Source organism: Crinia signifera, chromosome 1 (genome assembly GCF_055691185.1).
Source record: "Crinia signifera chromosome 1, ASM5569118v1, whole genome shotgun sequence".
Taxonomy (NCBI): domain Eukaryota; kingdom Metazoa; phylum Chordata; class Amphibia; order Anura; family Myobatrachidae; genus Crinia; species Crinia signifera.
The window spans coordinates 93,109,354-93,121,973 of record NC_139217.1 but is presented as its reverse complement, the minus strand read 5'-3'; the positions used below and the strand labels follow the sequence as shown (position 1 = coordinate 93,121,973).

At 41.8% G+C, this 12,620-nt stretch overlaps 1 protein-coding gene across 3 annotated transcripts in view; it reads right to left on the bottom strand.

Moving 5' to 3' along the window:
• The window catches only part of CENPU (centromere protein U), a 30,168-nt gene extending 17,548 nt beyond the window's left edge, over positions 1 to 12,620 (bottom strand). For 2 of the 3 annotated variants that reach the window (XM_083170322.1, XM_083170336.1), the window contains exons 1-4: positions 12,473 to 12,620; positions 11,338 to 11,405; positions 7,836 to 7,881; positions 5,033 to 5,177 (exon numbers count right to left, since the gene is read on the bottom strand). In XM_083170322.1, the coding sequence (XP_083026448.1) occupies positions 5,033 to 5,177; positions 7,836 to 7,881; positions 11,338 to 11,381 (235 nt within the window). In that variant the 5' untranslated portion in view covers positions 11,382 to 11,405; positions 12,473 to 12,620. The remainder of the gene's footprint in view (positions 1 to 5,032; positions 5,178 to 7,835; positions 7,882 to 11,337; positions 11,406 to 12,472) is intronic. The other variant, XM_083170328.1, reaches the window with a different exon arrangement.

Below are 12,620 nucleotides of genomic sequence, written 5' to 3'. Positions count from 1 at the left end.
GAAAAATGTATTTGTATCGACGAGTCCCTTATACATTTTAAAGGAAGGGTTAAATTCCGCCAGTACCTTCCCAGTAAGAGGGCAAGGTATGGCATAAAAATGTATAAACTGTGTGAAAGCACCTCAGGGTACACCCACAGGTTTAGGGTATATGAAGGGAAGGATTCAAGAATTGAACCGCCAGAATGCCCCCCCCTCCCTCGTAGGTGTTAGTGGAAAAATTGTCTGGGATTTAGTGCACCCCTTCCTGGATAAAGGTTATCACCTCTATGTGGATAACTTTTACACTAGCATCCCCCTGTTTAAGGCCCTTGGTTCAAGAGGTACAGCAGCTTGCGGTACTGTGCGCAAGAACCAAAGAGGCCTCCCAAAAACGCACATTGCCCAAGTACTGAGAAGGGGTGAAAGCAGGGCACAATCCACCGAAAATATGTTGTTGGTCAAATATAAGGACAAGAGGGATGTCCTTATACTGACAACAATTCATGGAGACAGTACCACCTCCATCCCTGTACGAGGTACCAGTACCCACACCTCAAAACCTAATTGTATCCTAGATTACAATAAGTACATGGGCGGAGTGGATCTTTCAGATCAGGTACTGAAGCCGTACAGTCCCCTGCTGAAAACAAAAATCTGGTACAAGAAGCTGGCCGTGTATATCATCCAGATGGCACTGTATAACGCTTACGTGCTATTCCCTTCTACCAGCCAGAGGGGGACATTTATGCACTTTCAAGAGGAAGTCATAAAGGGCCTAATATTTGGGAACCAGCAGGCAGAGGGCCCCAGTACTTCTAGTACTGGCCCCCGTATTGTACCAGGGCAGCATTTTCTTAACGAAATCCCCTCCACTGCAAGAAAGGGCAGGACACAAAAAAGGTGCAAAGTTTGCTATAAAAAGGGAATAAGAAAGGATACTATTTTCCACTGTGAAACTTGCCCCGACAAACCCGGCCTATGTATAAAGGAGTGTTTTAAAATATACCACACATCTATGGATTATTAGGTTCATCATTTCACCGTGCTTCGGGGGTCTTGCTAATGCCACATAGCACCCACCATTCATTCCACCAGAATCTGAGCTGCAAAATCCAAAAATCACTCCTTCCCTTCTGAGTCCTGCCATGCACCCAACTGGTATTTTTTGGTCACATATGAGGCATTGCCATACTCGGGGGAAATTGGGGCACAGATTTTGGGGTGCTTTGTCTCCTTCATTCCTTGTGAAAATGAAAAATTTTGAGCCAGAACTGCATTTTTGTGTAAAAAATGTAATTTTTCATTTTCACTGCCCAGTTTTACCACAATTGGTGAAACCCCTGGGGGTTTGAAATGTACACTATACCCCTAGATGAATTCCCTGAGGGGTGTAGTTTGCAAAATGGGGTCACTTGTGGGGGGGTTCCACTGTATTGGTGCTTCGGGGGTCTTGCTAATGCGACATAGCACCCACCAACATTCCACCAGAATCTGTGCTGCAAAATCCAAATATCACTCCTTCCCTTCTGAGTCCTGCCATGCACCCAAATGGTATTTTTTGGTCACATGTGAGGCATTGCCGTACTCGGGAGAAATTGGGGCACAGATTTTGGGGTGCTTTGTCTCCTTCATTCCTTGTGAAAATGAAAAATTTGGAGCCAGAACTGCATTTTTGTGTAAAAAAATTAATTTTTCATTTTCACTGCCCAGTTGTACCACAATTGGTGAAACCCCTGGGGGTTTGAAATGTACACTATACCCCTAGATGAATTCCCTGAGGGGTGTAGTTTGCAAAATGGGGTCACTTGTGGGGGGGTTCCTAACTTTTAGCATCTTATGGTGCCTAAAAAATAATCTCATAAAAAGGAGGCTCCAAAATCAAGTAGGTGCTCCTTCTATTATGAAGCCTGTGGTTTGGTCAACGTGCACACTAGGGCCACATATAGGATATTTATGAAAACAAAAGAATTGGGGGAATCAATTTTTAGTCACATTTCTCTAGTAAAATCTACTGTGTTCCTTAGAAAAATGTATTAAAATTGCAAATCTGCAAAAAAAATGAAATTTTGAAATTTCACCTACACTTTGTTTTAATTCCTGTGAAACACCTAAAGGGTTAACAAACTTCCAAAATGCTGTTTTGAATACTGTGAGGGGTGCAGTTTTTGAAATGGCATCATTTATGGGGGGTGTCTCACATACAAGTCCCTCAAAGTCACATCAGAACTGAACTGGTCCCTAAAAAAAATCAGTGTTTGAAAATTTGAGAATTTGCTATTCATATTTTAAGCCTCCTAGTGTCTAAAAAAATTAAAAGGAGGCTGAAATAATGATGGAAACATAAAAGTAGACATATGGTCTATGTTAGTTATTAACTCTTTTGAGTGGTATGATTATTTGTCTCACAAGCAGAAAATTTAACATTTTGAAAATTGCTAAATTTTCTATTTTTTTACGACATTTTGGTATTTTTCACAAAAAAACACAGACTGTATCGACCCAAATTTGATACATGTCAGATTTGAAAAAAAGGGCTCTGTCAGGAAGGCAAAAACATGCTGCTTCAGGAAGGGGTTAAATACCTTATTGAAATTCTCCGGTCGTATATATAATTGGATTGAGGACCCCCAAAAAAGGTTTACTGCCGGTCCAGGCAGAAACCCTATAAAAGGGGCAAACTAATATCAAATATATAATAAAAACCGGAATAATTACATATATATATTTTTCAAATGATAATTTATGATTGCAAAGCACTAACTGTTATTTATTAAATAAGCAAAAAAGTTTCACACCATCTTTCATGCAAATAACAGAGGAATACCTCTCAAAACAACATTGTGAAAGAGAAGTGGTTACAAATAAGAACTACTAAGAAGTTAACTACATACCTATAGAAGATTGATACAAAGTATATGTGACTGACATTTGAGTTCAATGAAAACCACTGCTACTGTTGCCATTCTTTATTACAATCACAGTTGGGAAGAAAGAAACTTGGGCTTCTAGCCAGAAAACACAGCTAAAAATACTACCTCTTTCTATTCAATTGAAGGTGTGCATCCCATCTTACAACCCCTTCTTTCTCCTCTTTTCATATAAGTATACTGTATACCCATAAAGATATAGCCTGAATATATATATATATATATATATATATATATATATATATATATATATATATATATATATATATATATATATATATATATATATATATAGACAGACAAACACAGGCGTCACTCCGGGGCTTATGGTGAAAAAGCTTTACTGTGTGGCGGTCACAGTAAACACCACCAGAAAAAATCACCTAAATAAACAAAGGAGTGATTTTAGGTGATTTTTTTCTGTTTCCCCAGTGTTGCAGGCTGTTTACATGCCATCTCCATGGCAACCAGCTTTCCTGCACACTGTTCACTAGCTGAACGTGTGATGTCATCATGCTGCGCCCCATGTGGGCTGCTCTCCCATCCCCCGGCGTCTCAGCCTCACTTCCCTGGTTTCAATGTGCTATAAAGGTATGTTTTATGCTTTATTCTTTTGTAACCTGACGACAATTTGAACAATAAATTGAAACGTTGCTGCTTGAAAACCAGCTGGCAAATCTTTTTGCTTCTATACAATTGCCACGAGTGCCCCACCGCAAGTCTTCTATATCTGTTTTGTGCTGGCACCGGCGTAGCTGCATTTTTGTCACAAGGAGTGCCAAACCCCTGCACGCGCGCTCTCTCTCTCTCTCTCTCTCTCTCTATACATATATATATATACACACACATACACACACACTGCAGTTTGGGGTCAGCATGGAGATGCGCTTCTAGCATTTTTTGAATAATAAAGGATGAGGTTGATGCACATCTCAAAATAAAAACACAGGTACGGACGGAACAGCTGTGACCAGGATAACGGCTGCACAAGGACAAGTCACACTACGTTCCATTTCAAAGCAGGGTTTTTCCCCCATTATCAATGTTCAGCTTACAATAAGGCAAACTCACTAGAACATACAAAATAGTGTATTATAATCCGTGCATCTAGTCCACGTAATGTGACATTCATGGATCTAAAGAGTAATTAAAAATACACAAACTGCAAGTTTATCGGAAAGTTTAAAGTTAGAACACCCGCAAAAGTAAAATGCTCCAAGTAGCTTTACACCTGTATAGGTCTGGTGCGAATGTGCGTCAAGAGGGATTATGGCTACTTTCACAAGCAGGTGGATAGGGGGCGTTGCAGCCACACACCCAGGTGGATAGGGGACAGTGCAGCTGCACAACCGGGTGGATAGGGGGCGATGCAGCTGCACACGTTGGTGAACAGGGGGTGGTGCAGCCGCACACGCTGGCAGACAGGGGGAGGTGCAGCCACACACCCAGGTGGATAGGGGGACGGTGCAGCCGCACACCCAGGTGGATAGGGGACGGTGCAGCCGCACACCCAGGTGGATAGGGGACGGTGCAGCCGCACACCCGGGCGGCTAGGGGATGGCGCAGCCGAACACCTGGGCAGCTAGGGGACAGTGCATTACATTTATACCACACACCAGTGCAGGTACTGGCAAGGTGGCAGGGTCTTACAGTTATTGCCGACTGTCCACCCCTCAACACTTGGCTGGATGGGCTGCAGAATGTGCAGGATATTGCACTAGTATTATTTAAGGAAATGGCTGCAGTAAGTCCTTTTCCTGGGTCAACAATTTTCATGTAGACCTTTTGTCAATATCGACCTAGACCAAGTGTCGACCTTTCCCTTATGACCAATAGTGGTCAACCGATTGACAGTGGACCTAATGACCAACACCCACACAAGGATGGACAAAGCAGAAGCCAGATGGCTATAATGTGTGAGTGCACACATGGCATTACAAGCTTATTTGGCTGTAATAGGCTTAGCTGGCCCCCTGATTTCACCGACGTTATTGGCTACCCCGATTTGTAACCTTCCATTAGGAGTGATTACATCTTTTCCCCCAAACTCTAACACCCTACGAAACCAAAAGGTATATGGTTATGTCAGCACTGCAGTCATTGACTGTGTCAGGCCTACTCACTGAAAGACTCCTCTGCCCCCTCTCCCTGCATTGCATCATCGGGCTCCTGTAGTATAGCAGAGAAGTCAGCCACAGCTCCCATGTGTTTCAGCAATGGTGCCTTTAGTTTCTTGGCCTCAGTCTCTGTTGCCTTATTAGCATCAGTCTACAAAAGAAAGGATAACATATTTATAAAGATACAGTAACACCAACCTAAGTGTAATAACTGGAGAAATCTATTTAGGCAATCATATTTACCATCATATTTACCAGTCCCGGATGCACATTAGGTCCTAGGAGCCAGCCTAGGACATCTGATATGTGCTAACTTCCACCACAAATCCCCAACAGCCAGCCACTTACAATATTTGCAGAAAATTGGATTGATAACAAAAAGTTATAAATAGTGCTCAAAGGGTAACCATGAATGGAAGTGACATTTCACATAAAGGAATAAGCAAGTAAAATAATACTGTCCCTTTAATGTGGGTGCCGGATGACGCTCCGACAGTGGGGATCCCGACAGTCAGTACCCGGATGTCGGGATCCCGACTGCTGGTGCTCCGACAGGGGGGGATCCTGACTCACAGGGGCTATTCTCGTCCACAACCCCCATAGAGGGAGAAAAGAACATGTGGCAAGCGTAGCAAGCCACCTGGCCCGCAGCGAACCCACAAGGGGCTTCTTAGCACTCACACCCCTGTCGGAGCACCGGAAGTCGGGATACCCACTGATGGAGGCGCATACCACACCCCTTTGATGTAGATGTTGTCCACATACAATACGAAGTATGATCCTGTGGTGCAGTTTCTGTAATATAAAATCTCCCATCTCATGAGATAGGGAGACCAAAAATGCAAAAGATAGTGCAGATCATTCAATTTTAAAAGAATTAATTAAAAAAAATGCACTCACTATAGACAGAATAAAACAGCATAATACATAGAAGCCCGTGGCATACACTGCTCACACATCCTTCTGACCGTCCTGGGATGTTCACGATCACTGCACCTCCGGTTGGGGCAGCTATCCTCCAGAGGGGAATTGGATGGGAGCAGACGGGCAATCCAAAAGCAAACGAACAGAGGTTGAACAAACGAGGCAGGAAAAGATATTGGGCAAGTAAAATATTATCAATATGCTCCATGAGAAACTCAGGGACCGATTCGGAGTCCTCAAATGTTCTTATGCAGCAGGAGGCGACTTTAGGGGATCCAAAGGCTGCGTCTGAAGACACAGCATCAGTGTATAACCATTGATCACATTCCTCTGCCATGTGATAAGCTTAAATTAAGATTGACCAGCAGAACGCTTTTCCGAAGACGCAACCCCCCAAATACCACAGCATATTGCAACCCGACAAGTAACGCCATTAAATAAAAAACATTTATCAGGACTATGAAGAGGTTGATCAACTGCATTCATTAACCTGCTTCAACACATCCCTTAATACAGCCTATGTGTGCATTACAAATATATCACTGGTTTAAACGAAGCAAAGGCTAGAAAGCATCCTGTAGAACAGCACAGATAGGACTCCTCTGCAGCTTAGTGTGTACACCATACAGCCTCTGAAGTAAGCAATGATAACTCTATAGGCAAAAACACATTCTGAACACCAAATGCACCAAGATATCATGATTCTGTCACAAGGAATTGAGCACTATGTAGGATGTTTGGTATGCCAGGCATGTCCAAACTTTGGCCCTCCAGCTGTTGTGAAACTACACATCCCAACATGCCTTGCCATAGTTTTAGCATTCCCTAATAGCAGAACTGTGGCAAGGTATGATGCGACTTGTAGTTTCACAACAGCTGGAGGGCCATAGTTTGGACATGCCTGCTGTATGTGATTTCCATGAGGCCTCCGAGATGTCGAATACACTGGCTCCCACAAAGTATAACTGACCACAGGAATTGAAGTACACAGGAATTCACCACAATGTTGGTTTATAAGCAGCAAGGTGAATCGAGGAAGGCTGTCAACCGTTTAACCATTGATGGTGCAAGGTGTTTAACCATTAGGATGGATCAGATGGTTAGGGTCTGCCTGGAAAGAACAGGGACTGTGGCCTCCTATGTGCAATACTTAAAAGTGATGGGATGTTGCCATGAGACTTCCACCATCGACGACAAAACTATTTACATTGGGAGAAAATCTATGAACGTCACGGACCATTGCTGGTCAAGTACATCCCTACAGTGTGTACAGAAAGCGACAAATTATAGCTCATTGCAACAATGCTTCATTCCTCATGAAAAGTGATATATAATTAAAATACATAGTCTAAGGGTTCCTCCAAAAGGATAATGACCCAAAACCTAGCGCTAACTGCACTCAAGAATGGATTTATAAAATGTATATTTATTTTTCTGAAGTGGCCTGGTCAGAATCCTATGGAAAGAGCTGAAACATTCAGTCTGGAGAAGGTGTCCATCACACCTGAGCCAGCTGGAGGAGTTTGCTCTGGAATACTGGGCCAAACTACCTGTTGACAGGTGCAGAAGTCTCTCCGAGAGCCATTAGAGGATTACTGTGATCTACCACGAAAGATTGTGCAACAACATATTAGGTTCAGGGCCCAACCATTTCTGTCCTTGCCATTTTAATTTGTTTTATTGAAAATATGGAGTTAAATAAAAAATCGCCCCGGGTGTACAGGCCTTAAGAGAAGACAGTACTTTGCCTACACAGTTATTAAAGGGGTTTAACTCCTAGATGTGTTGTCCCCTTTTCCTTTAAATAATGACTAATCCAGCATATATATACACCCACAGAATACAGGCATAATGTTGAAAAACAGACTAGTATTGAAACACTCACCTTCTGTGTAGTTTCTTTGTCATCTTTCTCTTTGAAGTATTTTTTCCTACCCAATTATGAAAAAAAAAATTATAATAAAGAACAGCAATCTCTTCTGTGGCAGAAACACGTCATAACAATAATAAATATAGTTAGAACAGTTGGACGGTTTAAATAGGTAAATGACTGATGCATAGCAGAAATGTTGTCAAGACAATGGCAACCGTATGGCTAGCATTACCATACTAAAGGCCCATACACACTAAAAGATTATCTTTCCGAGATAATGTTCATGTTCCAGCGTTTGGGAGCAAACTATAGATTGTAATTTGTTCCCAAAAATTTGGCGATATATTGCCCGTGTGTACAGGGCTTCACACATGTTCTTTAGCTAAAACCAGGTGAAATGCAGGTTTGAATTAAGCCAACCACAAAACCTGTGTAATTCATGAGTGTCCTGGTATAAAGGGATAATATGGTAATCCTACCTATGGACAACTGTCCTGAACAAAGTCTTCAGTAAAGCGGCTCAGTGTTGGTAGTGTGGTCTCCATAAGCTGCCCATATATATCAGCGATGGATTGGGGCGATTTGACAATTTTGTGATGAATACCCAAAACCAGTGCTGATGTATGGGCTTACCCAATTGCCTATTGCGATGAATAAGTGATCACAGTCGCCATTGCAAAATGTCCAACATGTTGGACAATTTGCAATGGATTGGACTTGCAATTACTAATGTATGGTGGAAATCGGTCTTGCGACCATTTGGCAATCATACAATTCTTCCACTGCTGACAATCACTGCTATAGAGATTAGAATAGGGTGGTGTATGAGGAATTTTCAGATTGAAAGATCTAATGTTAAGATCAAAAAGATTTGCAAGCCACTGGAAAATATCTGTAGTGTATGGGCACAGATTGTAAGATTGGGAAATTGTGCAATCATGGAAGAAATTGCAAACCTTCAAATACACATTAACTTATCACCACCTACGCCGATATTGGTGGTGGCGCAGACCCGGCAGGTGCTCAACATCAGCAAGCGCATACACACTTGCCGATGCCAGGCAAAACTGGGCAGACAGAGGGAGAGTGATGGTCAGACAGAGGGGGAGGTCCTCATTAACGAGGGAGGGGGCATTAACACAGGAATTCACCACAATGTTGGTTTATAAGGAGCAAGGTGGATCGAGGATGGCTGTCAACCATTTAAACATTGATGGTGCAAGGTGTTTAACCATTGGGATGGATCAGATGGTTAGGTTCTGCCTAACCATCTGATTTAAAAAAGTTAAATCAGATACAAAGTCCCACTTCTTGTGGAAGGGTACCAACAATATTGCCTTGTGTGTATGGGGCTATAGTTGTTGGATCAAAATATCGCCTAGTGTGTATATGGTTCACAGTATCGCATATAGTTTATATTAGAGATGTGCAGGTCCGGATTTACTCTGAACTCAAAATGGGATCTTATTGGCTATCCAAAACATGTGACAGCATATAGCCATATTTACAAAAAAGAAAAAAGAAACTTGGGTGGGGTGCACTCTAGATCCCCCAAATTAAAGCTATCCTGTTAGTTCATTTATGTTTTTTATTATTTTTAAACTTTTTTATGATTTTATCTGCTGTGCCCAAATAATTATATATATTTTTTGTAATTTTATGTTTATTATTTTTGTATGTTTTTATTTTTATAAATTTTGTATGTATATTTTGAAATAAATTTGGATTTAAAGATTAAAGAACTTTCTTTTTCTTTTTTTTGAGAGTGAGTTTTTTTATCTTAATCCAATAGATCTATGGATCTACATAACTGTGTGAAAATAATTTTTTGCAAGAACACTGCGATTTTATAGATTGATTAAAAAGATACTGGTATATTTAATTGGGGCAATACCGTTTGATATTAGTCGATGTTCTATCGATAATTGGCAATTCATGTAAGATTGACCATCATATACCCCAACAACAAATCACCATCGATGTTATGGCTGTTTTCACTCAATTTTTAGTGATCAGGGTCTAATCATAGATCAAAAATAAAATAAAATTGCATAATATATCAAACAAGGTATTTACACCACTTCTATATACATATATACAATTGCGCGGCTCTCATCCACACTTTTGTAATTCCCTCTTTTAAAGTTGCTGCATTCAGCAATCAACTAATGTAAGTATGCCCTATGCAGTGTAAATTAGGGTGGTAATGTCCCACATAGCATATACAGGTATTACAGCTCATGTGTTTCAATTGTAGCATTCAAACATGTTCCATTCATGTCACACCATTGAAACACTAATCAACCAGACACAAAATCAGCATACTAACAATGATGCGCTGTTTAAAGCTATAAATACACCATGTATTGCCAATATTATTTTGCAGAGCTAGATAAATATAACCTCTGTGTAGGACATATTCTTATTCCTATGTTACTATTCAAATTGCCACATTACAGACCAAAATAAGGCACAATTACATGTTACTAGGTGCATCTGGTTATTATGTTACTAGTAATCTCCACAAAAACTAGCCTACTCACGCTGTACACATGCAGGCTTGTGGGGAGAAAAGTCAGAGGCACGGAGAACAGGGTATTAAGAGGAAGAAAGAGCGGACCTTTCCCTCTTGTTGCCCTTGGCACCCAGCTGGGAATGACCGCAGGCGCCAGAGGGGGGTCCGATTACCAGATCTGAAGCCGATGCACGTGTCTCCAAAACGCAGCTGGTGTAATCCCTGGACGGAGCGGAGACCAACAGCCGGTCATGTGAGCGCCCACGTGATCGGCGACTCTTGGAGGACGTACATTTCGCTTTGGGCTTGTTCACGCAGCAGCGAGTTATATCCCCCAACTCAATAACATCAATGTAAAATATTCCCTAATATTTAGTGCAGCTCCCCTAACCCATTCTCGTTTCACAGCATATAGCCAATAAGATCCAGATTTGAGATCCGAGTAAATCCAGACCTGCACATCTCTAGACATCCCAACATGCCCTGCATCAGTTTTAACATGGCCAAATAGTAAAACTGTAGTAGGGCATGCTGGGATGTGTAGTTCAACAACAGCTGGAGTGTCAAGTTTAGCCATCACTGTGTATGGGGCTACAGTTGTTGTGACTGTATAAAGCCAACTGGGTGTGGTATATGGTTCCGACAGTCGGGATACCGAATGGCCGGACTCGGACAGCATAGCGAGCGCAACAAAGCCCTTTGCGGGCTCGCTGCAGTCACCACGCTGCGGGCACAGTGGCTCATGTCCCTCTATGGGGGTCATGGACCCCCACGAGGGAGAATAGCCGGTGGCCGTCGGGAACACTGGCTGTCGGTGTTTTAACAGTCGGGATCCTGACGTCAGGTAAATAACTGTCGGGATCCCGTCCGTCACCCAAGCCAACTTGCTTGCTAGCAACAATGTATAATGCACATAAAATTAATTAGACAATTCCCATATACCCCTTCTGAAACAAACTTTACTGGCTCACACAGAACCTGCTATTCTCCCAGACTTACAATGTACTGATGTTTTTCTTTGCTTTGGTCTTCTTTTTGGCCATCTTTTATGTCCTAAAGCCTTACACCTGCAATGAACACAGTAAAAACACAACTTACTTTTGGTCTGGTATACATTATGGCTTTAACTGTAGTAACCATTTCATGTGCAGAAGGAGCAATAGGATCCAGCTGTAGTGCCATTACACACATGCACAACAAAGCAAAATACAGATCAGCCATGTATTTCTGGCTGCACAGGCTAGAAGGGTAAATGGTAGTGTGCAATGTATTCTGCAAAAGCATACAAATTATATTTTACTTTTGTTTATACAGCATGGTTGCCTACCTGACCCTCTCCTCCAGGGAGAAATTGCTCTGCTCCTGGACTTCCCTGGTAATGTAGGATTGCCATCACCTGTGGTGAGCTAGGTAATTGATAAGAAAGGTGTTTCCCCACAGGTGATGGCAATCATACATTACCTGGGAAGTCCAGGGACAGAGCATTTTCTCCCTGAAGGAGAGGGTCAGGTAGGCAACCATGAAATACATTAATATTAATAGATTGTTTCTAACATAAGGTTCACATACCCTCAACATGAATCATTCCATTAGGTACAAAATGCTCTGCTTCTGGACTTCTTCCTTAATTTAGGACTGTCTTTACCTGTGCTGACACAGCGTTATCATAACTGAACTTGTTAAAGATGGAGGTCCAGAAACAGAGCCTTTAGTGCCTAATGGAATGGGTCATGTTGAAGGATATGGGTTCGAACTTTAGATAATTTGTTTTCAATTATGTTCCATAACAGACAGCATCAGAGGGAAATATTTCTGCGTTTTACTGCAAAAGGATTTAAAAACAAACAAACATTCTAACTAGTATAGAAATAACAACTGTCCCCAGTATATATATATATATATATATATATATATATATATATATATATATATATATATAATATATTCAAAATTACTCAACAACTGTACTGGTACGCCCTCTAGTGTCAAACTGTGATGTAGCAGGTAATGATAAGAACACGTTTAAACTATGTGCATGCAGGGATGTGTAGTTCTAACACAACAGGTGAGCCGTAGGCTTCCCGCCTCTGAATATCTTTGGGACCAAATCAGTAGGTTTTATACCCCCACTCACCGTACAGTCACTCTAACAACATTAAAATACGCCAATTCCTTACGGCGCCAACCGAGAGCGAGGCTTGGATAGCAGCAAAGGTCACTTCCGGGCAGCCTGTGTGGCGTGCGTGCTGACGTCACTTCTGGTGTATGAACACCGGCCATAT